Source organism: Fringilla coelebs (assembly GCF_963513975.1).
Source record: "Fringilla coelebs genome assembly, chromosome: 4".
NCBI classification, from domain to species: Eukaryota; Metazoa; Chordata; class Aves; order Passeriformes; family Fringillidae; genus Fringilla; species Fringilla coelebs.
The window spans coordinates 1189898-1217702 of record NC_140032.1 but is presented as its reverse complement, the minus strand read 5'-3'; the positions used below and the strand labels follow the sequence as shown (position 1 = coordinate 1217702).

General features: G+C 51.8%; 1 protein-coding gene across 2 annotated transcripts in view; it reads right to left on the bottom strand.

Annotated features, from left to right (window-relative positions):
• EXOC6B (exocyst complex component 6B) overlaps positions 1-27805 on the bottom strand; it is a 309916-nt gene that overhangs the window by 48651 nt on the left and 233460 nt on the right. For both annotated transcript variants that reach the window (XM_084205070.1, XM_084205071.1), the window contains one exon: positions 19507-19580. In XM_084205070.1, coding sequence (XP_084061196.1) covers positions 19507-19580 — 74 coding nt within the window. The remainder of the gene's footprint in view (positions 1-19506; positions 19581-27805) is intronic.

The following is a 27805-nucleotide window of genomic DNA, read 5'->3' as shown; positions in this document are numbered from 1 at the left end:
TGTCCATGAAATCCAAATGCCATCACACACAGAGTGATTTCCAGCCTTTTTGATGGAAGACAGATTTAAGCTCCCGTGCCGGAGCCAGACTGCTGCATCCAATCCTTCCCCACCCCCCAAAAAGCTGATTTCATCAAGAGATCCGATTGCAACCCTATCGTTTACCCAAAAAAAAAAAAATTAGGGGGGGAAAAAAATCCCTTCAGCATAATCTACTTAAAAACCCAAATCTCATTTGTAGGTTATTAGAGCTGCTCCCGCCTGTGACATCCGGGCACGGAGCTCCCAGGAATTCTGAGGAGTCAGAGCTGGTTTTACTGGAGTGTTTGGCCACGTTTCTGAAGGGCTCCTCAGCTGCCGTGGCAGCCGCAAACAGCTTCCCGAAAAGACAGTGGAAAATCTGGGAATAAAAACCCAAATAAAAGCGACGGCCCTAACGAGCTCTGGGCCGGTTTTGGGGCCGATCACTCAGCTCGTTGTCAGCTCCAGCTCCAGCCTCCATCCATCCGTGTGTTTTCCATTTATCCCAGGCTGACAGGAGCAATAATCCCGGCCCTGCTGCTCCGTGCAAACCACCCACCACACTTCAGGGCTTGCTGGCCATCAGCAGCCAAAACGACCCTTTTCCATCCCAAATTTCCAAGGATGTTTTAGAAGAGGAGTTTCCAGTCCCACAGGAGTTCACAAGGAGAAGTTTCACACATTAAAAGGAAAAAAGCACCTTCTTCTCCCCCCCAATCACTGCTTGGCTTTCTCTCAACATCTACAAATATCCACACTTTTCATGGAGGAGAGGAGGAAACTGAGGCACGGGGACTGTGGCCAAGTGTGGAGCATCATTCCCGCCAGCTCCATCCCGATCCCGGGAGCCTGGATCCCATTAGTGGCTTTGGCAGAGCGCTGGGGCCGGCCTCTGCTCCGGGGCTGGAACACGGGACTTTCCTGCTCCACGGGTCACATTCCAGCCCGGCGGCGCTGCCACGGCCGGGGACGGAGATCTGGGAACGTCTGAGGGGTGGGAGCAAGGGGGTGTCAGGAGAGGAGCAGCCTCTGCTTCCCAGAACTGATTATCAGGAGCGCCAGTGATGGATTTTTCAGGATTCCAGGTGGAAGCTCATCCTGACACTTCCTTGGGACCAGAAGGAAAAGCTTGGCCAACCAGCAGGGTTGGAAAGTTCTCCCAAACCTTTTCAACCCAAAGCCAACACAAATCTCCAAAACAACCCTCAGGAGGAGATGGATCCCATCCCTGGAGCACCCTGGGACAGTGGGAGGTGACCCTGCCCATCATGGCAGAGGCTTGGAAGGAGATGACCTTGAGGATCTCTTCCAACCCAACCCATCCCATGGTTCTGTGACAATCTGGGCAGCTGGAACCTTCTCATTTAACAAAAAAAAAAAAAAAAAAATATTAAAAAATTACATTTTCAGGACCACAATGGCCCCAAACCAAAAGCTGAAGTTTCTGACGTCGATTTTTGGGACCTTCCAACCTAAAGGCAACTCCAGAGCAAAGAAATGGCCCAGAACCTTCTCAAAGTGATTGGCAAAAATACAGGGGAATAAAAACACCATTTCCCAGTGGGAAAAAAAGGTGGGAAAGGAGTCCAAGAAGTTGGGGAGTGTCTGAAAAAGGTCCTGAGGAACCTGGTCTGTCTTGGTCGTGAGTCCTGCTCAGGAGACAGGTCCAAGGGCCCTCTGTGGCCAATATTCTCCATGGGCATCTTCTGGAATATTTATTTTTCCCAGAGAAATCGGAGTAACTTCAGATATCTCACCCTAGGAACCTCCCTGAATCTTGGATCTGTTTCCCTCCTGCTTCTCAAGGAACTCCAGGGATTGCAAATGGGACGGAATGAGGCAGGGATGAGTAAGGAAAGGAGAGATCTGGGGACAGAATGTGATAAAAAAGACAAAACGAGGGCAAATATGAACAGAGAGGGATGTGTCTGCTTGCTTAAAGGTATTGGAATCTGCCTGGAATTGGGAAAATAGCCCAGCATTCCCAACTAGAGTTAAATGCAGCAATAAAATAAACCACCAAGAATTTAATTAATATCAAGGGCCAGATCCTGCCCAAAACTTCAAAAAAAGCTGTTGCTGGCCCCATTTGGAAAATTCCCACCTGGATTTTCCGTTCCAGGTCCCCATTTTTAAACCAAGATCAAAGTCCACCACTGTTGGTGCTCCCTGCCACCACATCCAGCCTTCCCCAGCATGCTGGAGCTGGGCAAACCTTCCTGGATATATTCCTGAGGGAATCCCTGAAGGAGCCTGAATTCCACATGTTCTGCAGAAAGCAGCCCAAAGGAAACCCTGCTCCCACCTGGAATTGCTCTGCTGGGGTCCCTCCTGCCTCCTCCCAGCCTGGAGGAGGTCTCAGAGGCTGATTAAAGGAGAATTAAAAGGTTTGTTTAAGGGAAAACCGCCCCAAATGATTTAAACTCGGCAAACAGATCCCACAGGGAATCCAAAGGAGCTTCCCAGCCCTGGATCCACATGGTTTCCACTCGTGGCACACTGTGCACACCAACACTTGGCTCCCATCCTTCAGGACTATCAGGCATCCCAAAGCTTCAATTCCAGACTCAATTCCTGCCCAAACTCCCTGCCCTGCTCCAGTCAGACCTGGAGCGTGGATCCCATCCCCCTGAGCTCCGGCTGGGATGGGAGGGAACTCCTAAATTCCATGGGGCAGGAGAAACCCCAGGAGAAATCCCTCTGCTCTCCACCTGAAGTGTCAAGCAACAAAACCCCTGAGGGAATTTCCTTCCCTTGCCTGTCCACGCCTCACCTGGGGATGAGATCTGCAGCTCCAGGGTGAGCAATAATTGACATTATTCCCCCAAACCCTGCAATGGCTGGATTGGCTCCACAGCTTCAAAATGCACGGAAAGATTCCCTGACTGAACTGTCCCGTTTCCAAAGCCCAGCCTGGGTTGGGATCTGGGGTGCCCAAAGCAAATCCGACTCGTGTCACTGAATACCTGGAGTCAAACGAGTGCAGAAGGTGAGGATTCCCCTGGAGCAAGGCCCTGGGGGCTGGAATGCAGCAAATCCCAGAGGAGAAATGAGGGAACTCAACCAAACCATCCCCGGTGCACAATTTCACCTCTCATTTCTTTCCTATTTCACTTCTCCAGGAAAGGAGGCAATTCAGCCTCGGGAGGTTCAGAGCTGGTGCTTGAGCACACCAGAAAAACTCCATTAATCATGGAATCATGGAATGGTTTGGGATGGAGGGACCTTCAAGATCATCCTGATCCCACAAGAAGGGACACCTCCCACTATCCCAGGTGGATCCAAGCCCCAGTGCCCAACCTGGCCTTGGGCACTGCCAGGGATCCAGGGGCAGCCACAGCAAATCTGGGAATTCCAGCCCAGCCAGGCACTCCTTCCCAGGATCCCAGCCCAATCTCCCCTTTCCCAGTGGCAGCCATTCCCTGCCTCCTGTCCCTCTGTCCCTTGTCCCCAGTCCCTCTCCAGCTCTCCTGGAGCCCCTCCAGGCCCTGCCAGGGGCTCTGAGCTCTGCCTGGAGCCTTCCCTTCTCCAGGGGAACATTCCCAGCTCTCCCAGTGGGAAGTGCTGATGGGGAGCAGCAGCAAATGAGGGAGTAAATTACAGCACTGCACGGACTCTGCTTCCTCCAGTCTCCCCTTCTCCCATTATATCCTGATTTTCTGGGCTATTTTTTACTCCTGGCCCTGCCTAACGAGCTGCTGACTGGCTTGGCCACCTCCAAGCCGTGACAGATGGCTCCACACGCTGCCGTTAATGTGCTGGAAAACACCCCTGGATGGATCCAGCCCTGCCCGACCCCAGCATGGAGCTCCGGGGAGCCTTCCCAGAGTGGGTTTCATTTCACTGCCTTGTGCCTTTCCCCACTATTTATATCCTAAGCGTGATCAGATGAGAGCAGGAATATAAAAAATATTCTTTCCACAGCCCATGACATCACCTTTTCCTCTTGGAAAAGTCGGTAACTCCATACGTTTTTATGCACGCAGCCCCACACGGGCTCTGCTCTCTCCTTACAGCAGCAGAACATTCCCCTCCATGAAAATTAAAGGATAATCTATAGGAAAAATGTGCTACTGGAGAGAAATTTGTGCTGGAGGCTCCTCTGCTTTCTATTAAGGGCCCTTTGGAAGGAGTTTCGAGTGGCTGAAAGGCAGAGGGATAATTAAATGGCCTAAATTATGGCTTTAAACAGACAGAGGGCAGGGCTAGATGGGATTTTGGGAAGGAATTCCTCCCTGTGAGGGTGCCGAGGCCCTGGCAGAGAGGTTGTGAACTCCTCACCCCTGGAAGTGTCCGAGGCCAGGCTGGATGAAGCTTGGAGCAACCTGGGATAGCGGGAGGTGTCCCTGCCCTTGGCAGGGGGCGGGATGGAATTCAAGGCTCTTTCCATCCCAAACCAGTTTGGGATTCTGAGTTCCACAGGGATCCAACAGAAGCAGAATTTCCCCCAAACTGGGGCGGGAGCTGTGCACACTCATCCCATGAACCTGCTGCCACGGCCAGCCAGAGGGACGAGGTCTGACAGCAGCTCTGGACCCCGGTCACTCCGAACACGAATTCCCACCTCCATCGGGGCAGCAGGGAGAGGAGCCTGAACTCGGGGTGACCTCCAAGAAATCCCTGAACCTAAAAATATGACAGACAAACTGTTTCCACCGAGAGCTGCTATATAAAACCACCCCGGCTGAAAACTCCTCTGGAGCTAACCTCAAACACGAGGCGAATTCCAGCCTCGCTGTTTTCCTCTGGCATCCCGGAATGTTCGTCTCCGGGACAGAACTGGCTGTTCAAGCGAGCCCCCGCTCCTGCAGAAGTGATTGTTTTCAAACACTTTGGAAAAGCAATCCCGCACAGGGGCTGCATTCCAGGCAGGATTCCCTCCCCCCTCCAGGTTTTAAGCATTAAGAGGAGCAGAGCAAGAACAGACTTTGTCCACTTGGCTTCCAAGGCGCCGCAAATTAAAGGGAGAAAAGACATTTTTTGGTTTCTTTACAGCACGGAGGATCACAGAGCCATTTAGGTTGGGAAAGATATTCAAGATCATGGAATGGTTTGGGTTGGAAGAGACTTAGAAGATGATCCAGGGCCACCCCTGCAATGGGCAGGGACACCTCCCACTGTCCCAGGTGGATCCAAGCCCCAGTGTCCAACCTCGTGGGCACTGCCAGGGATCCAGGGGCAGCCACAGCAAATCTGGGAATTCCATCCCAGCCTCTCCCCACCCTCCCAGCCTGGAATTCCTTGCCAAGATCCCACCTAAACCTCTCCTCTTTTCCTTTAGAACACTTCCCTCGTGTCCTGCCCGTGTGGGAAGCCTCTCTCCCTCTTTCCTTTCCATCCCCTTTGGGCACTGAAGGGCTGCAGGGAGCTCTCCCTGCAGAGGCCTCGGATCCCCCAGGGGCTGATAACAGCTCAAGATGGGAACAAACCGAGGCATTTGCAGTGAGATTTCTGTTCCCTGTGAGGTTTGGAGCCATGACTCATCTGCGGGGACTATTTCTGGTCACGGGCACAACCCGGCAGGGCTCTCAGGTTCTCTTGATCTGTGCAACAAAAGATCCCAATCTCCCGTGGCTGTCAGTGCCCATCCCCGCCTCGTTTCCCCATCAGCAGCCCTCATGTCAGCAGCCAAATTAAGGGATTACAGCCGGGAACATTTAACGAGATTAGATCGGGGGAGTGTTTGCTCTTCCACCGAGGCTGCGAACAGGAGGATGGGGAGATGCCAACAGCCTCGGTCACACCTACGGCTCCTGCCCCGTCTGTCTGTCTGTCTGACACCACGCGAGACAAAAGCCAGACTTTGTTTCATGGTGTTCAGCACATCAGGCTCCAGCCCGTGCTGAAAACACACACAAGGGCTTTAAATAAAATCCACGTATCTGCGGCAACCGGAATTTCCAACGCCAGGAACTCCCAGCCCCACCCCAGCCCAGCACGCAGCACTCTACGGGATCACAGAAGGGTTTGAGCTGGAAAGGACCACGGGCAGGGACCCTTCCACTCAACCAGGCTGCTGCAAGTTCATCCAACCTGACCTGGATTCGTGGGAAGATCCCAAATAAAAACCCCAAACGAAAATCACAGGAATTAAAGCGCTGCTCACAAGAGCTCTCACCCCAAAACACGCAAACCCCGATTAAGCACCACAAACAAAAGCTCTGTCTGGCCAAACCAAGCCCAAATTTTGACCAATTAATCAGAAAAGACACGAAGGGAGCCAGGGAGCTGAATTATCCTATTTAGGGAAGTCAGGGTTTGCTCAAGCAAGAGGAAGGCTCGGGGTGACTCACAGGAGCCAACCACTGCCATCCCCGCGGATTATCCAGAAAACATGAGCTGGGTCAAGGAAGTTGGGCCATTTAACACCAACTATTCCAGTATTTATTTATTTTTTTATGGGCCAGTTAACACCAACTATTCCAGTATTTATTTGTTTTTTGTAAGTCAGAGCTGGTGCACGGCTCTCAGCGCTGGGACTGAATTCTCACAGCCGCATTTTCAAACCTCAGCCAAAACAACTCCAACGTCTCCTCTAAACCTTCCTACCTCGGACACGGATGGGAATTGGGGAATAAACATCAAGATCTCCCTATCATTCCTGCACCACATCCATGCCATGTGCCGCTTTTCCCAGGGACCCCAAGCTGCAGCATTTTTGGGACTCGTTTGGTTTCAAAGCAAGAAAATTCTCAAAGCAATGGAAAGTTCATCCCAGGGCTCTGTGAAGAGTTGGAGTCACAACTGCTCTGGAGAAGGGGAAAGCTGGGAGTTTCTTCTCTCTGGGATGGGATTAAGGAGGGCATGGTTGAATTATGGAATCATGGAATGGTTTGGGCTGGAAGGGACCTTGAAATCACCTCATTCCCACCCCATTCCATGGGTTCCATGGGCGGTGACACCTCCGCTGTCCCAGCTGGATCCCAGCCCCTAAGACCAACCTGGCCTTGGACACTTCCAGGGATCCAGGGGCAGCCACAGCTTCTCAGCTTCTCTGGGAATTCCAACCCAGCCAGGAATTCCTTCCCAAAATCCCATCCTGCTCCTGGAGCTGCAGCCCCTTCCTGATCCTCTCTCCCTCTGCATTGCCTGGACAGTCCTGGAGCCCAGGACGTCCTCCTGGTCCCAAGGAACGTGCCCTGCCTCTGGTCAGTCCCACAGCTTCACCCCAATCCCCCAGCAGACCCCACAGCAGCCAAGGCCCCCTCCCTGCTCTGGTGGTCAGACCACCTCCATCTCCATCAATTAAAGGCTGGGCCCGACGATCCCAGAGGTCTTTTCCGACCTAAACGATTCCATGGTTCTGCAATTAAAGCCCATTAGGCTAATTGCTCTCCTCCTCCCTGTGCACCCAGCACATGGAGCCCTCCTGGTACTCAACTGATCCCACCATGGAGCTGTTCAGGATATGCAGAAAAACAGGGAATAATGAGGGCACTTGTGCCAACATTTAGTCCAAATTGCACTCGGGATTTCCAATCTTGTTAAAAATAAAATCTTCCTAATCTTGTTAAATCTGTGATGCTTTGGTGAATTTGCTCCATTTCCAGGATGAAGCGTTGTGTTTGTCAAAGGGCAGGATGCAAAGTCAACCTGAAGGACAGAAGCTCAGTCCAGGACATTCATGGCTGGTTCGTTTTGGATGTGGAAAAACACAGAATCGTGGAATTACTGAGGCTGGAAAAGCCCTCTCAGATCACCGACACTCAGCTCTGCCAAGGCCACCACTGCCCCACGTCCCCAAGTGCCACATCCACAGAGCTTCAAAATCCCTCCAGGTATGGGGACTCCACGCCTGTGCCAGGGCTGGAAAACCCTTTCCCTTAAGAATTTCTCCCTAAAATCCAACCGGAATGGGACATTCAGGTCCCTGGCACATCCTGAGGCCGTTCCCTCTTGTCCTGTCCCACAGGGAGCAGACCCCGACCCGCACCTGCCCGTGTCCCCTCCGCCCCACAGGAGCGGCCTTTTGGAGACCGAATTTCCAAATCCCAACTCCCTGGAACGGCAGAAGTGCATCAAAAGCTGGGAAGTGCAGCTGGCTCAGCACAGCTGGAGCACAAACCCCTCCTCAGCTCCCGTCCTCCCCCTGGGAGCGGCGCTGTGACCTCACAGCTCCGCTCTGCCGTCAGGACGGACAGATGCGGACACACATCCGATTACCCACCCGTCACTCACAGCCAGCAGCCCCGCTCCCCCAGCCAACGGGCTGGCACCATTTCAGGCACCAAAAAGCATCTGCCAGCTGCTGCTCCAGCGGGACACAAATCCCTGGGAACGCCGTGTCCCATCTACTCATCCTTCGTGGACAGCTGGGACACCTCCGGGCGTCTCCGACGGCAGCACTGACACACCTGGGCAATCACGGGATCATCTGGGCTGGAAAAGCCCCCCAAGATCGAGTCCAGCTCCTCCCCAGCACTGCCAAGGCCACCACTGGCCGTGTCCCCAAGTGCCACATCCGCAGGGCCTTGAAATCCCCCCAGGGTTGGGGACTCCACCCAGCGCCCTTGGAAGTTTTGTTCCAATGCTTGACAACCCTCTCTCTATAGGAGTTCTACAGGAAATCTGCACTTAAACACTGGAATGGATTTGGAGCCAGAGCACAAAACTTCCCACTCTCACCAGATCAACCTCGAAACTCTCCTAGCAGACCCAGCCTAAAAATAACCCATTGATGCATTGAACGGCGGCTAATCCAAGCCCACGCGCCCCGGAGTCAGCAGAACCTCCAGGAATGGAAATGACCATTTTTATCCCAGGATGGTGGGGAGCTCATTAATTGAAAAACCATCCTGTGATTCCGTGGATCCAACGGGGAGGTTGGAATGGATCCCGGCGCGATGTTCCTGGCTATACAGTGCCACCTTGCTGTCAACCCATCAACGAAATGACATCTGGCAGGGGTGGGATGTGCAGCACCCTCACCTCGAGTGACCTGGGAATTCTGGGCTGGAATATGACATTAAAATCACCTTAACCCCAATTCTTCCCCTATTCCAAGTGATCTGCTCCCTGATGGGTTCTCCCACAGCTCCACGCCATCATTCCCACAGTTTCTCTCCAGCCCTTGAGGCATGAAGAGGTCGATCTCCCTCTCCTCTGCCTCGTCCCCATCAGTCCCCTGCCCTTCCTCACTGACCTCATCCCATCGATTTCCCTCCTAATCCAGCGCTCCGTAAACGCCGCTCAATATTTGTACTCCTCGAATCCAACGGGGAAAAAATCAATGGGAGACTCCCAGAACAGACTGCTGTGGGATTGTGTGTCTGGGAGGGAATTAATCCCTCATTCTTGAGGGACACAGGGGCCCGAGGCCTCGCAATCAAAGTCACCTCGATGGGCAGAGCCCCGGCGGTCCTGTCCCTCATCCCACGGTGTTATCCCAGACTCCTTGGCAGGCGGGACACCCCCAGGTTTTCCAGGAGCTAAAGTTTCCCTGCTCTGAAATGATCCAGCTGCCTTCGAGAGGTCACAAGGAGAAGAGTGACAGGGATGCACTGGGATAAAGTTTCCCTACGGCTTCAAAGGCACCAGAGCTCGGCACAACTCCCCCGGCCACCCACGGCGATCCGGCTGGGGGATCCCATTCCAGGGAAACCTGGGAACGCCTCCCCGTGGCGGCAGCAACAGGAGCTCCAGGTGAAGTTTGGATCAGTGAAAGGCAGCTCCATAAAAGCTCCTTTATGGACAGCTCCTCCTCATCCCCCCGGAGCGGCAGCTCCCGGATCACCAGAGCGGGTTCGGTTTCCAGCTGGGGGTGTGGAGGTGAAGGGCACCCACCTCTGGTGCCCTCTGTTCCTGTCAGTCCTGCCCCAATCCGTGGGATAAAGGGAATGTGGGCCCTCTGCAGCTCCTGGCGGTGTCTGTTTTCCTGGCTGGATGAGAGCCTGCAGTTCCGGGGAAGGAATCTCGGGAAGGAGATCCTGGTTCCCACAGCACGGCGCCGCTCCGGGGAGGGTGGGCCAGGGGCAGCCAGAGGGTGCTCAGGAGGAGCAAGAGACTCCAGCTGAGTCTTGGAGGAATAAACCCAATGGAAACACGTTCCTGGCCCACTGCAAGGTCCCTTGGGATGAAGTTCTCCATGGAGTCCTGGGAGTGGCTCCTTGTTCTGACATCAAATTCCACCAGACCAGGCTGGAGTCACTTCCCATCCCTGCAAGTGCCCAAGGCCAGGTTGGAGCACCCTGGGATGGTGGAAGGATGGAAGGAGAGGATCTTTGGGGTCCCTTCCAGCCCAAACCATTCCCTGATTCCGTGATCAATGTGGGAAAGGTCTCTCCCACCTCATCCCCTCCTGCCCTGACGCCCACACCACCCCGTGCCATGCCCACACGGCGACCAGAGGAACTCAGCACCCAACCACGAGGTCCCAAACCCCTCTCCTCGCTCTCCAGCTCCTCATTTCCTCCCTTTATTCCCTTTGTCTGAAAGGCTCCCAGTGACAGAGGATTTGATTGTTTGTTTGCTTTTATTGTTCCAGAGGGCCGAGTGTCGACAGGCTCCACAATTCCCAGCGCCCAGGAACCCCGGCTGTGCTCCCCGCCGCCCACAAGTGCTAACAGGACATGTTTGCACTCCGGGTTTTTTTTGTTTGGAGGCTCTGGGGAACATCCAGGCACTTTTAAGTCCTCCCCATGCCACTGCATCCCTCCTGGATGGAGAGTGATGGCTCTGGAGCCTGAGCAGCCGAAGGGGAGAGGGGTCCGTGTGATTTTAATGGCATTGAACCACAAAAGGCTGGGTTTAAAGCAGCACTAAGGCCAGTTTAAACCCACCAAGGCAGGAAAAATCAGAGTTAAGGCTCTAAATCTGCTCTGAGCTCCTGCTTTTGTGTTTCCTGCCCTCTTCCCATCCCTTTTTCCGCAGAGCACAGCGAGAGGCAGCTTGGATTTCCAGCCCAGACTTCGGAGGATCCTTCCCTTTGTGAGTCAGGCAGTTAACACTGATTTAAAAACAAATAAACCACTCCATGTGCCCTTCTCCAACACTGCTGGGATTTGGGCACTGAGGGGAAAAAAAAGAAACAGTGCCCTGAGCCTGACAAGGAAGAACCAGAGTGGTTTGGCCAAGGCTCTGGAATGTTCTTCCTGGAGCGCCGGGCTGGCCGCAGCCTGAGGGATCCCTGCCGGCTCCCTGGGCAGTGCCTGCCCAACAACCCAGGGCTGAGCACGTGGATCCACGCTGCAGGGAGGAAAAATGGATTTGCAGACCATCTCTGGAGGGTCTCCGACGTGGGGCAGCGCTCCCGACGGGAATTCCGGGAAGGGTGAGCAGTGCCGGAGGTGTGGGACACCTGGGAGAGCAGGGCCGTGGGCTGGAGCTCAGCCTCAACTTCAGGAGGTCCCAGAGGAGTTCCCCAACCATCTCTTGCTGCTTCTTAGATGTCTCCCAACTGCCCTGGGACAGGTTTTGACCCAGATCCAGTTGGTTTTCCAGGGAAAACCCCTCATTTTGGTGTCACTGCCTGGGGGCCACACGTGAGCACCAAAGCACAAGGATCAGGGGGTCCTGGGGGTAGGAAATAAACCAAAAAAGGGCCCCTCATTGAACACCTGCGGGCTGGGGTTTGATGGCTTTGGTTTCCCTCCATCTTCTTTGTGTTCCTTCACCTCTCCCAAGTGTTTTTAGGGAGCCATGGGATGGGAGTTGGATGGATGGAGACAATAACAGGGAATGGTCCCTTCTGCCAGGTTGAAAAGCAACAGGAAGAGGAAATGGCTTCAGGTTGTGTCATGGGAGGTTCAGGTTGGGTATTAGGGGAGATTTCTTCCTGGAAAAGATTGTCCAGCCCTTTAACTCAGTCAATCTGTAACTTCCCAGATTTCCAAAGGTAAATTAATTCCAATTATGGATTGCAAACACAAACCAGGCATTTCTGGAGAGAGAAATCCAATGTTCAGGTGGTTTCTTTGCCTTAATGAAATGATTGACTTCCTCCTGCTGATGACCTTGGAGAGGACACTCAGCCACCCCTGAGGTCCACCAGGAATAAACCGCAGCCTTGGCTTCCCCAGGCAACCTGGCATTCAGGAAAGCCAGGATAATTTGGGTTTCTGGAAGTAGAGAGGTGGGACAGAGGATGAAGGCGAAAATATTAATATTAATAATAATAACAACAACAACAACTTCTGGGAAGCTGATGTGGTTATGGATCCCTAGAGAAGCCTCCGTCACACTCAGGGGTGTTAGGAAACAAAATATCCTTTAATTAGCAGTAATTAGCTCAGCTGGAAGTCAGGCACCTGCCCTTGCTGCCCTCCATTATCTCCTCAGACTCTTCAGGGCTTCGTGTTTGCACAAGAAGCAGCAGAACGGGCACTTTTCGATGGCCTGTGGGCACCACCTTAATGAAGGTGATTAATAACGCTGGGTAAATGATCCAGGAGATATCAGTCGGTGTAAGGAACTTGGAGAGGAGCCACTGCAGTAATTAAGAGCCTGGAGATAGGATCTGAACAGCAAAATCCTGGATTTGAGGGTAATGATCCGACCAGCTCCAACCTCTCTCTCCCTGCTGGGAAATGAGGAATTAGGGCTGACAGTGGAACCTGTGTCTTCACACCTCTGCTTCCTGAGTGCTCCAGGTGTCTGCCAGGAATTCTGGAATTCAGCATTTCCCTTGGCACGTTTGGGAGCTGCAGGCAGGGATCCAGAGCTGGAAGAGGGCTTTGGGTGGCCGGGCTGGACAGGACAAAGTGGCAGAGGCCACAGAAAAAGGGGTTGAAGAATTCAAGGGTTGTTAAACAAGGACAAGATCCACAGGAGTGAAGGATGCAGGAAAACAGGGAAAATGGCAGAGGTTGATGGTGGGTTGATGATCTGGGAGGTGTCTCCCAACCTGAAGTGATTCTGTGCTGATTATAAAGTAAAAAAGGTGCAAAATTCCAATGTTGTCTTTCCGTGGCAAAAATGTCCCCTGCCAAGGCCCTAAACAGTGAAGGTGAGCAGAAACCCAAAAGTACAACCTGGCTTCTCAAAATCATGGAAGGGGCTGGGATGACCATGGGAATCATCCAGTCCCAGCCCTCTGGGATGGACAGGGACACCTCCCACTGTCTCAGGGGGATCCAAGCCCCAGTGTCCAGCCTGGCCTTGGACACTGCCAGGGATCCAGGGACAGCCACAGCTTTCCTGGACAAAACCCAGTGCTCAGATCCCCCTTTGGCTGGAGCAGAATGAGAGAATTCCAAGACCTGGGATTCAGAGTTCAGCTCAGAACTCGAGCTCTGAGGCTGAGGCCGGGCAAGGCAGTGGGGGAGGGGGGCTGGAGCCAAGGGAACAATTTGGAGATGAAAAACAGTGACTGAAACGAGCTGAAAACCCCTCGTGAGTCACCTTTTCATCCCTGCCCTCCTGCATCCAGTGACTAACGTGGCAACAAAGCCGTGGGAGCTGCTCTCCCAGCAGAAACCCTGGAGACACAAGCAGGGACATGCGGGAGGAGACACCTCGGCGGGAGAGCTGGGTTAATTGATCATCCCCTCCTGTGGTTCTCAGCTCCTGCTCCATCTCCCAGCTAAACCAGCTGGGAAGGATCAGCCAAACCAGTTTGCTGAGCAGGATGGTTCTGGGCTCACCCAAAGTCTTGTTTTTGCTCTGCTCCCCAAACATCTCCTGACTCTGCAGGGCTGGGGAGCCACATTTAACTGTAAAATACAAAAACAAGTTAAAAAAACAACACAGAGCTTGCTGCCCGGTGGGAATGAACCTTCAGGGCATCCTGGACGCTGCCATGGACTGATTGGAGGGACTGGCTCCCCCTTCCCACCACCACAATGACAAATGTCAGAGCTGAGAGGTGGCCAGAGCCACCAGTGTCACACCAAGGGGACCTTCACCCCAAATTCCCAAGGGCTTTTCCTCAGCATGGAAGCCCTGGAGCACATGGAAGCAGCAGGGGACAGGGATACATCTCATGGGAGGCACTGAGTGGAAAGAGATCTGCCAAAATTGAGTCCAACTCCTTCCCTTGCCTGGGACACCCCAAAATCCCACCCTGGGCACCCTTGGGAGCGCTGTCCCAGCGCTCCCGGAGCTCCGGCAGCCTCGGGAATGTGCCCATTCCCTGGGGAGCTATTCCAGTGCCTGACACAAGGACACAATTCCAGGCCTCCCAGTGCCCCCAGAGCGGCCACCAACCCAGCCAGAGGGGGATCCCTGATTTATCAGCTAGTATTTGATAAGAAGCCAGGCCGGATGCCCACCATTCCAGCACAACTGGAGCTCCCTGAGTGACCTCACACTGGCTGCTCCAAGGGAGCAGGTGGTTCCTGAAATCCAGGCACAGAGCCCAGGAATCCAGGCTGCTGGAATGTGAGGAGCAGGGATGAGCACATGCTGCCGCTTTGCTCCTCTCTTTGGTTCTTATTTTTAGATAGAAAGGTGTAGGGCTGGAGAAAACGGGAACATCTGGGGACTGCACACAGGGCAGGAGGGAGAGGAAACCTGGGAGAAGTTAGGGATGCCCCTGGATCCCTGGAAGTGTCCCAGGCCAGGTTGGGCTTGGAGCATCCTGGGATAGTGGGAGGTGTCCCTGCCCGTGGCTGGGGTGGAGTGGGATGGGATTAAAGGTCTCTTCCAAACCAAACCACTCCATGATTCCATCACAGAGCAGGGATGGAAGGGAATTGTGCTCCTGAGGGGATCATTCCTTTATTAAGTGCCTCTGTCGGGGCTAATAAGAGAAAAATGAACACATTGGAGGGAGACTTCCCATTCCCAGCTGGCTGGGATGCAGCAGGATCCCACAATAACCACAGCTGGATCCCAACACAGGGAAAACACACAAACAAAGCACTTCCCATGGGACAAACAATAGCAGAGTCAAGGAATGGGTTGTGTTGGATGGGACCTTAAATTCAGCCCATTCCTTGGGAGATTCCCACTCCCAGGTGAACCATGGAATGGTTTGGGTTGGATCTTAAATCCCATCCCACCCCATCCATGGCAGGGACACCTCCACCTGTCCTAGGTGGATCCAGCCTGGCCTTGGGCACTGCCAGGGATCCAGGGGCAGCCACAGCAAATCTGGGAATTCCAGCCCAGCCCCTCCTCATCCTCCCAGGCAGGAATTCCTTGCCAAATTCCACCTAAGCCTGACCTTGCCTGTCTCAACCCCACTGATGGGGTCCGAGGAGCTGAAACTCAAACCCACCAAGTTTGCATAAAGCAAAGCAGAAAAATCTGGGGGGAGAAGAGTGGAACCCCCCTGTCCCCATCCCTTGGACATCCAGGGGCCTCAGCCCAGGTAGGTTCCCACCTGCCTTGGTCCAGACATCCCTCAGAGCTCAGGCTGGTACCTGCAGAGGGAACTCAGGGGTTTGTAACTCACTGGACAGAAGGAGAGGCTGGGAGGAGGGAGCTCTCATCACTGAGTGTGCTCCCTCCCCGAAGCCCAGAGTGAAATTCCTCAAGTGCTGGAGACAGATTTTCCTTGGAAGGCGGCCACGAGCGCTGATCTGGCTTCTAGGAGAGATCAGCGTGGCCAGGGATCGCAGGGACCTCAGAGAGCAGCACAAAACCCTCCCCTTGCACCAACATCCTCACAACAAACCCCTGAAAACCAAAAATTAAAACACTTCCAGCTATGGGGAAAACCGGGAATGATTCCACATGCGGGATTGGGAATCACCTGAGAACACCTGGAGATCTCCAGTGGTGTTTGGACATTCAGGGGTGTTTGGTGAAGATCCAGAGGAGTTGATTATTTCAAATTTCAGCATGGGACTAAATGGGACTAAACTTATTTCAAATTTCTAACACACAGCACTGAGTGTGCAAGAGCAACGTTTAAACTGGAAGGAGGAAAAGACAATTATTCCTTCCTTGAAAAACCTGAAATATTTGAGTGTCACTCCTGCAGAAGGACTTGAGCTGGGAGTTGGTTTCCTTTGCGACTTCATTAAGGGTATTCATGGATTTAGAATTGTCCCAGAATAGGAAATCAAGCCCCATTTTACATTTCTGCCTGCTCAAAATAGTGATTTTGATTTTCTGGGCTCAACTCTTCCTCTTTTCCAGACACAGATGGAAGTGCTCCTGATTTCCTTGGGCACGAGGGGAAAACCAGGATTTTGATGTGGAAAACTGGAGTCTGCTGCTCTGAACAAGCACAAACTGATGCCTTTAAACAGTGACATCTTTTTGGGGTTTATTTCCCACTACAAGGCACAAACCAAGTCACCACATTTTCCTATCACTTCATATTTTTATTAGTTTTGGTCACTCCCATAATCATCCTCCATTACAGCAAAAATTTTTCTCGGATTTACAAATGTTCCGCTACTGCTATTTCCTACTGCAATATGTTGGGAAGGGAAATCTCTTTGATTTCCCTACTTTGGTGAATTCTTGCCCAGTCATTTCTCCTCCCTCCTTCCCCCAGCTGGGTCATTCCATCCAAACCAACATTGTGGTGACATTTCACACAATCATGGAATGGTTTGAGTTGGAAGGGACCTTCAGTCTCATCCCATTCCATCCCCTGCCATGGACAGGGACACCTTCCACTGTCCCAGCCTCAATGTCCACCCTGGCCTTGGACACTTCCAGGGAGCAGGGACAGCCACAGCTGCTTGGGCTCCATCCCAGGCCCTCCCCACCCTCACAGAGAGCAATTCCTCCCCAATATCCCATTTAATCTACCCTGCTCCAGTCTCATTTCAAGGCTTAAAAGAGAAAGGATGCCAAGTCCAACAAGAGAAATGTCAAGGTGAGTCAAAGAACAATCAAAGCCCTTCCTCCATGGCCTTCCCACCTCTCCCTGCTCCCAGCTGGAGCTGCAGCCCAACAAGAAGTGCTGGGAGCACTGGAGGTGACAGAGCAGCCCCCAGAGCCTTGCTGGGATGGGCTCTGGTGACACATCCCAACACTGTCCTGGTCCCCTGCTGTCTGTCCCTGCCCAGACAAGGGTGAGATGGGTTCGCTCCGATCGGGCTCCAAAGGACCAGGCTGGACTCTCAGGTTTTTGGTCTTCAAGGTTGTTTATTATTTCTTATCTGCAAAGTTTTCTCTCTGCCCAGCTGGGATCTGACCAGCAAGGCAGCCAAAGGCACTCTGACTGCCCACAGGGCAGTCATGTCCTTTTATAGCAAAAACTACGTAAATCATATTTACCTTTTGTCCCCAGTACTTATCACCCTTATTAGCAAGTGTACCTTCACCAAGAACCTATCAAAAATCTCTGTGTCACACAGAAAATGGAAGACATGGAGAAGGAAGAAGAACCACGAGGCAGGCCCAAACTCCTCCATCTTGTCTCCATAACCCCCCTGTACCAAAACCTTAAAACCTGTGTTTTGCCCTGTAATTATACTATTTCTGTATCATTTAAACCCCAGTGATTCTCATATCCTCATACGCAGGTGGCACATCCCTAGAAGGATCAAAGTCGAGCCACCTGGCGCTTTTGGCAGCATTCCAAGACCTCTGAGCCCCCCAGGGGTTCTCTTGGTAGCTCTGGACATCCAGAGCGATGTGCTGAGTTCCCACACAACACGCCACCAGATCAGGACCAGGCAGGGGGAGCTCCCTCCTCTTTCCCTGCTGCTGGGTAGGTCAGAGATGGGTGAGCTCTCCCCCATGAGCTGTACAACACCTTGATTTTCCCCTCACCAATCATCAACCATCATCCCTGAGATCCAGGATTCCCATCCTCACCTGGCCACTGCATCTCCCCTTTCTCCTTGCACAATCAAAAATCCTGGGACAGTTTGGGTGGGAAGGGATCTCAGAGCCCACCCAGTGCCACCCCTGCCATGGGCAGGGACACTCCCTTTGTCCCAGGGCTCTCCAATCCTCATCCCACCTGGCCTTGAGATTCAGAGGTGCTGCTGCTTTTAAATGCAAGAACAAAACTTGGGAGCAAGAGCAACGTTCTTAAATGCAAGAACAAAACTCCTGGAACAAAGACAAAACCTCCGTGTCCAAGGACACCCATTGGAGAGAAGAGGAAGGACTGAGGCTCCTGCTCCTCCTCCTCCTCCTCACCTGAGCTGGGTCCCTTTGGCTGCATTTTGCACTCATGAACCACACAAACGTTTTGCTGCCTCAACCCCGCCGAGACATTTTCAGGCGTTTCACTCTTCCAAGAGCCCCAGGTTGCCTCTCCAAAGCCCCCACATTCACAGCCTGGTGCTTGGAAAAGGCCCAGGGCCTCCACATTTCCTCACAGCCCGGAGGCCGCCGCGAGCGCCGCAGTCAATAAAGCGCCAAGGAGCTGATGAAGATAAAAGCGTCAACGCAGCCTGGTGATAACGCACACCTCTCCCATGGAGCTGCTGGGACCGTTTCGCAAACAAATTTGGCAGTTCCTGGCGGGCCCGGGCCCGAAAAGCGGCGTCCTGATGTTATTAAAGTTAACACAAGTGTCGTGGGATGACAGATGGCTCCCCGCACATCAATTGGATTCTGAGGAGTTCTCAAACCCTGGCGGGTTGAAAGCGGCTCCAGCACGAATCAGAGGCAGGGGCAAGATCATCGATACAAGGGATTATGCAGATTTAAGAAATACCCTCGGCACCCGAAAGTTTTCAGAATGCAAACTACGTCAACCCCGCGAACAAGAGGCACTGCATCATGATGGCAGCAGGGACAAAGCCAGGGGGGTTTAACAGACAAAAAAAGATTGTTTTAATAGGAGAGAAGCATCAGTCATTGAGTCTTACTTCATTCAGACTTTCCCTCCGACCCATCCATCTTCAGTGCCAAGAGATGACAGGACCACCTCACTTTTCCCCCCGGCCTAGTGTATCAATAATGCCCATTTCTCCCCAAACAAATGACTCCCCAGAATGGCCCTTTTCCCAAAATTGGCTGCCAAGCCCCACAAAGGCCTCAGTACCTGCTATGGTCAACTTGGCTCCAACGGGGCCCCCTCCAGAGGTGGCCACCGACGGGTGGAGCCTTCCCCAACCATCTTCCCCAAGAGCCACTTTGTCATCGCTGGCCGGGGAGCGTCTGCGGAAGAGGGGACCGGGGCGGGGGGGTGGCCGAGCCTCGGAGGGACACGGAGAGGGACACAGCGAGAGGGACACAAACGGGCACGGACACAGGGGAATGCAAATTCCTCCGCCCTCGCAAGCGCCTCCGTGGGCATTCTCTGGGAACAAAGGTCCCCGAGGCGGGCGGGCTCTGCATCACTGCTCTCTCTGTTCCCAGCACCTGCTCGGCACCGGCCGCCGAGCTGCCGCGGTCCCTCCGCGCCGCGGCCGCCGAGGGCAGCACAATGGCCCCGTTGGCCAGGGTCAGGCCTGGCTTTCTTCCTCGCCCCCTTCCACCAGCCCTTTTCACCTCCACCATCTCCAGGAGCGCTCGGCAAGGAGGTGGCTTCGAGGGACGGGAGGAGGAGGAGGAGGGGGGAAATATAGGTCTCTGGCGTAAATCACTGACGCCGTTTCCCCTCCTCTCCCTTCCCTTAAGACCTGATGGTCTTCAGTCACACATCTTAAAAGCAAAACAAAAAACAAAAACACAAAGACTTACTTGTCTCAAGTCGATGAAGGCCAACTGCAGCGTGTCCCCTTGGAACCCAGGCACTGGGCCGGATCTGGCAAACTCTGTGGGAAAGAAAAGAGGATAAAAAGCGCCTTTAACTAACCATGGACAGGGAGATTGGCAGACGGATGACAGGGAAGACAAGAGAGGCTGGGGGAGAGGAGGACCGCGCTTCTAAGGAGTCATGTCTCCCTCCCTTCAGCGTCTTTGTTCGCCCTTCAAAATTCGTGTCATCAAAACACCATTAATTCCACCGTCCTGACAGCAAGGAAACTGTACTAATTCGACCTGAAATTTATTCCCATGAGCCGCACTGGGCTTCAGAGTATTTGTTTTGTGAACGGACAAACAACTCGCCCAGGAGAAAGGGGGGGATGGGGGTGGAAAAGTTTTTCCTCTCAACACAATAAAATCTTCAGCTGTGAAACTCTTTTCAGTTCCGAAAGCTATTTATATTTTAGGGCGCTGAAGGAATTTTCTAATTTCACGCCTGTCACCAGGCTCCACGAGCATTCATCAAAAAAATATGCCCGGCCGCGTCATTAATTATCAGGCAGCAGATTATTTGCATGATCTGGTGATGGCGCCTCTTGGTCAGCCCAAACGCGGAGACCCGCGGCCGTTGGGTGGCATTTTTATTTCTGGTGGATGAAGACATCTGACAACTGAACAACGCCGGCTTCTAAAGCGAAGAGAATATTTCCAAGGCCACATTTATCTCCTTCCAGCCTAATCTGGCCAAAATTTCATACTTTGGTTGTTCATTTTTCTCCTAATCCATTCTTTAAACCAAACCTAAAACCGCTGAAGGGGCTTGAATGGATCCATCTTAGAGGACCTTGGTTCTTCCATGGCATTTAGCAGCTTTTCCTTGGGAACGCTCATGAAGCCGACGCCTGCACGCATCCCAGGGTGTCTTTTGAGGTTGGTTCTGCCCAACTTCACTTCATTTTCACCCTCTGCAGTTACAGCTTCATCTCCTCTCTCCTCACAACCTCTCGGCGCTGAGGGGACCTGGGTTGTGAGGCCACGACTCAACGCCACCAAAGGCTCGAGGGGGAGCACCTGCCTGGGGCTGAGTTGCGTGGCTCCTGCAGGCACTGGAGGTGCTGGAGGAATGAAATGTTCTCTTGGGATGAAGCCAGGTGTGATGGCAAAAAGGGAGAAAGGAGTGAAAATACACACCAAACACAGATTTTTCAGTTACATGGCCCATTACCGTCCATCTATCCCAGTACAGGGACTCTCCAACATCTCCTAAAGCTCCCCAAAGACGAGGATTAGGGATGGCTGGGCAATATGGAAGGAGGATTTTGCCTTTTGTCTCCATCACTAATCAGAGGCACCGATGGACAAAACAATTTCATGTCAGGTGGTCTTCGCCTTGAACACTTGTCCTCCCAAAAGTTTTCCTATTTCCAAGCCAAGGCCACAAAATCAGGAACATAAATCATCACACTGCCATGTCCAAAGCTCTCCTAGAGCAGCCCAATCACGGAGCAGCCCCTTGGCTCCAACAAGAAGAGATTAATGAGTGAAACACCAGGACTCAGTCCTGTCCCTCAACCGCCTCGTTTCGGGGAAGCAAAGCAGGGTTATTAATCAGCTCCCTTGCTCCACCTTCCATTAAAACCTTGGGATGGAGAACATCCTTCAAGCCAGACACAGGCACCTCCAGGGGCACAGGGGACACTTCTCAGACTCTGCTTTTTAATAGTCTCAGATGCCAGAAGAGATTTGAGATTGAAACCATCGCTCATCTTCGCGGTGATCGCTCAAGTGACAACCGCTGCAGGACAGGAGCAAACGCGGCTGGGAAATCATTGCTTTTATCTGAAGTTATGAGTCAAAAGGAGTGATAAACAAATAAAAACAGAAATTATGGATGTGACTGCTCGAATTTAGATTTTGGATAGAAAAAGCTCAAACCAAAGTCAGTGGGAACAACCCATGGTCGTGCCTTTGGAGTTTTGCACAGGATGGGACAGGGATGAACAGGAGGAAGTTCTTCCCCTTCCCTGCAGGGTGGGCAGGCCCTGGCACGGGGTGCCCAGAGAAGCTGTGGCTGTCCCTGGATCCCTGGAAAAGTCCCAGGCCAGGCTGGGGCTTGGAGCACCCTGGGACAGTGGAGGGTGTCCCTGCTCATGGCAGAACATGGGACTGGATGATCTTGAAGGTCCCTCCATCAGAAACCATTCCATGGTTCCTTGAGATCAGAGCTGCTCAGCTCCAGCCAATTCCACTGACCAATCCCACAATATTCTGCGTGTAAAGAGCCCAAAGTGACTTCACATGTGTCCCTCAAAAACTGTTTTAATTAATCCTAACTGCAAAGGCATTTTAATGTAGTTTGCTATAAAATTTGACTGCAGCTTGCCCGAGCCAGCAGGGAGGGAGGATCAACCAAACCCTCTGACTCTGATCTGCAAGGGATAAATCATCTTTACACATTCCCTCTACACCCCACTGTCCCATCTGGAACAATTATCCCAAAAGCCACATCAATCCTAAAACCCTTTGGAAAAGCACAATACCTGAGAAAATAAAACTGTTTATAAGTGAGAAATGGTGCTTGAGCACCTTCTCAAGGGGTGAAACTCCTGTGGGTGGCTCAGGGTCAGAGATGTCCCTGGGTTGAGGAAGCCAACCATGAAGTCTTACCCTCCAAGGATGGGGTCACCTCATGTTCCTGATTACATCTGGAGAAATCCTGGAAAAGAAAGCCTGGAAGGACTGTGAGGAAAACGAGTTTCTATTTTGGATCAAGGGCCTCACAGCTGTTCAGCATCTATTTAGGGGCACACACGGAGTTGGGAAATTAAAGATCTTCCCCAAAGCATGAACTTCAAATCCTCATGAGAAAATGCCTGTGATTGAGAATGTTCTCACAAGGCTGGTGAATTTATCACCGCTGTCGGCTGCCTGTGAGAAACCCAAGGCAGATTCCATTCCAAGGCAGATTTCATCCCAAGGCAGATTTCATCCCAAGGCAGATTTCATCCCAAGACAGACTTCATCCCAAAAGAGATTTCATCTCAAGACAGATTTCATCCCAGGACATGGCTGCTCCCTAGCAGCTCACCTTTAGCTGTCTCTGCCCATTGTCCCTTCCCACAGTTCCCTGCCCATGGAGAGGTTGGAACTGGATGGCCTTTAAGGTATTTTCCATCCTGAACTGGATGGGTTTTAAGGTTTTCTTCATCCCAAATCAATCAGTGATTCCTAAGGAACCTGCTGGGGGAAGGCTGGCAGAATTATGGAGTGATGCTGCTTTTCAAAATTCAGGATGGTCACACATTGAGACAACACTGAGTTAAGCTGCAATTTTCACCAAAATACTGAATTAATAATGCTCTGGAACCTTCCAGAGAAAGGTGACCCTGCCCATGGCTAGAACAAGATGGTCTTTAAGGTCCCTTCCATCCCAAGCCAATCTGTGATTCCTAAGGAAGCCACTGGATGAAGCCAGGAGAGTTATGGAGTGACACTTGAAAATTTAGGATGGTCACCCACTGAGCCAACACAACTGAACAGCAATTCTCATCAAAAGATTTCATCAACACTGAATTAACAAAGCTCTGGAACCTTCCAGCACAAGGTGTCCCTGCCCATGGCTGGGATGAGATGGTCTTTAATGTCCTTTCCAAGCCAAATCCTACAATTCTGGGATTCTATGATTGACATGCAAGAAGTGAAACGACATCCAAGCTGATATTCTCTGTGTCCCAGAAGAAATAATGTGGGAGTTGATATTCTTTGTGTCATGGAAGAAATAATGTAGGAGTTGATATTCTTTGTGTCATGGAAGAAATAATGTAGGAGCTGATATTCTTTGTGTCCAAGGAGAAATAACGTAAAAGCTGATATTCTCTGTGTTCCAGAAGGAATGATGTAGGAGCTGATATTTTTCATATCCCAGAAGAAACAAGAGCAGGAATTCGGCTCAGACACTCAGAAAAGCTGCAGAGGAATGAATGCAATGTTTCCCCTGGGCTGCTGGAGAAGGAGCTGCACCTCCTGTAATCGCAGGTCACACTTTACATACCAATGCCACCAACCCATTCTGAAGGAGGAATGAACAAAGTCTCGGAGCAGAAAAGGAGAAACAAAGAGGAGAGCGGAGCTTTAGAGGAGAGACACAGCCAGTTCTTCTTGGGTTTAATCTCTTCAAGCAGATTTCAGGATAATTTCCCTGGAACAACCGAGCGCAGTGTTGGCCTCAGTACTGTCGGATTCGTTTATTGTACTGTCTTCACGACCAAGGCAAGTGGCAAACATAGCAAGCAACCTACAGAGCAGCCCCTTGAGCAGAAAATCACCGGAGAATAGAGCAGATCAGTATGCGGCTGTTTGTACAAAGCATTTAGCCAGGCTAAAGGTTTGAGGGGTTTGTGTTCAGGCCAAAAAAGTAATGTCTTTGCAAGGTCTACAGGCCTGGGCCACCCAGGGCAGGTCACAGGGGGACTCCAACCTCTCTTCCAAAACATTTCACTGATGAAAGGATCAAGGAAGAGGAACCGTTAAGCCCTTTACAATGGACAAAGAATAAAGAGTTCAAAGGCACGGCAGAAAAGAGACATCCACTGTAAATTAATTAATTACAGCCAACGGGGGGATCTCCCTGTGCCCCTGGCGCTGCTGCGCACGCGGGGACGGGGCCTTGCACGGATTGGGAGGTGAAAATGGGCACAGACATGACTGCATCCCTCAAAAACACCATCTGAGGGCAAGGTCTCCTCTGAATTACATGGGATTTGTGATGGCACTTCTGGGATGGAGGCTGAAGCAGCTCCCAGGGAAGGGAATGCGGACCGATCTGCTCATGGCCACAGATAACATGTGGGGAATCGACCATCTCAGGATGCCTCAAGGAAGGACGGAGATCCTGAAGTCATCTTCCTTGGATAAAGCCTTGGAAGGCCGCCCTAGGAAAGCCAAGTGATGGGAACTCCTTGGATAAAGCCTTAGAAGGTTGTCCTAGAAAAACCAAGTGATGGGACCTCCTTGGGTAAAGCCTTGGAAGGCCATCCTTGGAAGGCCATCCTAAAAATGCCAAGTGATTGGGACCTCCTTGGGTAAAGCCTTGGAAGGCTGTCCTAGAAAGGTCAAGGGATGGGAACTCCTTGGATAAAGCCTTAGAAGGTTATCCTAGAAAAACAAAGTGATGGGACCTCCTTGGGTAAAGCCTTGGAAGACCATCCTGGAAAAGCCAAGTGATTGGGACCTCCTGTTCTGTATCCCCAGGAACAAAGTGGCACCTTGAGGACACTGAGGCTGAAGAACAAATCCATGGACTCTGGAGAAGCTCACAGGTGGGAAAAACTGAGAAATGCTGGGGAGGAATCAAGGCAAGAGGAGCAGAGAGAAGATCCCAGTTCCCACACTGAGCTTCTCCTTCACCCAGTTTCCATACTGAGCTCCTCCTTCTCCCACACCATTCCCACACAACCCTTCTCTGAAGCTGTTCCCCATTACAGCCCGAGCTCTCAGAGCTCATTCCCATCTGGGTAATTTCAGAGAGCTGTGGGAAGAGGGAGGAGTTACCCAAAACACTCTGAACTGGGTCAGATTAAAGAAAAACTTCTCTCCCTCCCCATCAAACGTTCCTCTGATGGAACAAAGATGGGCCTGGAGTGCTGTCACTGCAGAGAAAGGAGTGTCCCCGTCATGGGACACTGGCAGGGCTGAGGAGCACCCACAGCCCCAGGGAGGGACTCCCCAGGGGCTGACCACGAGATGTTTTTCAAGTTGAGGAGAAGGAAGCTCTTTAGAAGGATGTTGCAGATGCGTGCCAAGAAATTCAGAACAGAATCCATAGGACTGGCTGAAAAGTTGGGTCATGGAACCTCCAAAGGTTCCCAGACCCGAACCCAAGGTGCCCAGGGGATGTGTCCTGGCAGATGTGGAGTTCTCAGATCGTTCAACACCAACACCAGCAAGTGTGAGCCATCCCAAGAGGTTGTGGAATTTCCATCCCTGGAGCTGTCCCAGGCCAGGTTAGGGGTCCAGCTTGGCCTTCCAGGGATCCAGGGGCAGCCACAGCTTCTCTGGGCACCCCATACCAGGGCCTGCCCACCCTCCCAGGCAGGAATTCCCAATATCCCACCCATCCCTGCCCTCTGGCAGTGGGAAGCCATTCCCTGTTCCCTGGAGCAGAGCCCGACCCCCCGGCTGTCCCCTCCTGCCAGGAGCTGTGCAGAGCCACAAGGGCCCCTGAGCCTCCTTTGCTCCAGGCTGAGCCCCTGCCCAGCTCCTCAGGGATTCTCCAGCCCCTGCCCAGCTCCTCAGGGATTCTGCAGCCCCTGCCCAGCTCCTCAGGGATTCTCCAGCCCCTGCCCAGCTCCTCAGGGATTCTGCAGCCCCTGCCCAGCTCCTCAGGGATTCTGCAGCCCCTGCCCAGCTCCTCAGGGATTCTCCAGCCCCTGCCCAGCTCTGTTCCCTGCCCTGGCCATGCTCCAGCCCCTCCAGGGTCTCTCTTGTTGGGAGGTCCCCAAATCTGACCCCAGGACCCAAGGCACATCGAGAGATCAGCACCTGTGGGCTGGACATTCCTCTCCTGATCTGCTTAAACCTTCCCATCTCTCCACTACAACGTTCCCATTTTCCCCCCAAATCCAGGTTTTTCCTGGTGCACTGCCACAGGACAGACAGCAGCCAGGGATATCCCAGCTCCAGTCCCTGACGGATCACAGGCTGGAAGAACACCTGGCAGTCCTGGGGATCATGCCAAGGGAGAGGATGACTCCAGCATCCTGGACAAACCCTGGAACTTCCCCCAGATCCCAGGATTTCCACGTGAGGAGTTCCCACCAGCCGAGGAGGAGTTGGGGAACGGCTGTGCCAGGATCCACGTGGGCACATTTTGGGACAATCTGTTGGGATGGAGAACTCCTCAAGCCAGCAGAGACATCTGGGCATGTGCCTGGCTGATCCCCAGGAGAGGGGCTGACTGAAAATAGGGCGTTTATTGGAATTTGGAATACAAATGTTCAGGGCGCTTTTAATTTCCCATAAAGCAGCAGTTAAAAGGGTTTGGAGATTATGGAATTGCTCATTTTATGATCTGAGGATTGTAAAAACCCCTCAGCCACTGCTGGAACCTGTTATGGAGATGGGAAACACTTCCTAGGAGCGAGAACAGCCACGATTCTTTGGGGTTTTTTGGCTGTCACCTCCAAATCTGGGTTGTTCCACTTGATTCCCACTATGTCTCAGGTAGAGGGGAGATGGAAAAATTATGCATTCATCAAATTATATATATTTATATATTTTAATATGGATTTATATATATAAATATAAATAAATCCATATATATTTATAAATCCATATTTATTTATTTATTTATTTATTTATTTATTTATTTTTATTTATATATACTTATTTATTTATTTTTAAACTCCTACATGCCCCGCTCTGCTCTTTTTGAATGGATAAATTAATATATAAATATATATATATAAATAATATACATATAAATATATACATTCATATATAAATAAATATACATATAAATCTATAAATACAAATATATAAATTCATATATATACATGGATTTATCAGTTCAAAAAGAGAAGAGCGGGGCATGTAGGAGTTAAAAACTCCCATTGCATTGTTAAATCTTGCATTATGGATGCATGCTGGAAGACAAAAAACCCTCTGAAAAAATGAAATTTCTTTTCTGAAAAAAGGAAATTTACAGGTTCCAAAAAATCTTTGGGATTTTTTACCCCTCTCCAGGGCTGGGTTTTTTTGCTTCTTTTTATCCCAGAAGTGTCTCCTAAACTGAAACACAATGGCACGTGTCCCACTGAGCCTTTCTAGGCACTTCATTTAAACTGTGCCTTAGTCCAGGTTTAAAAGGGGGTGAGAGAACCTCCCCACACCCAACCCCTGCCCTACCACACACCCCAGATCCCCCTCCAGCCCCTCCCTGGAGCCCTCGTGCCATCCCAGCACTCAAATCCATGGAAAGCTGCTCCCAAACACCTGGGGAAACACCTCCAGGATCCATCCAGCTGGACACTCCTGGCTCTCACCAGGATGAACCACAGAAAACAGCTCAGATTTCCCCCAGGTCTCTCCCATCACAAGCAACCCAAAAGAAATTTTACAATGTGGCTGCTCTGATCTTTTCTCCACTTCCACACCAAAAATGCTGCCGATTATCGGATATCCACATGAGGAAAACATGGAAGATCTGGCTCTTGGGGTCTGCTTAATTCACTGTTTCTCCTCAGTCCTACAACAGCCTCCTTTTAGGGGATCATAAAATGAATAAAAATGAATG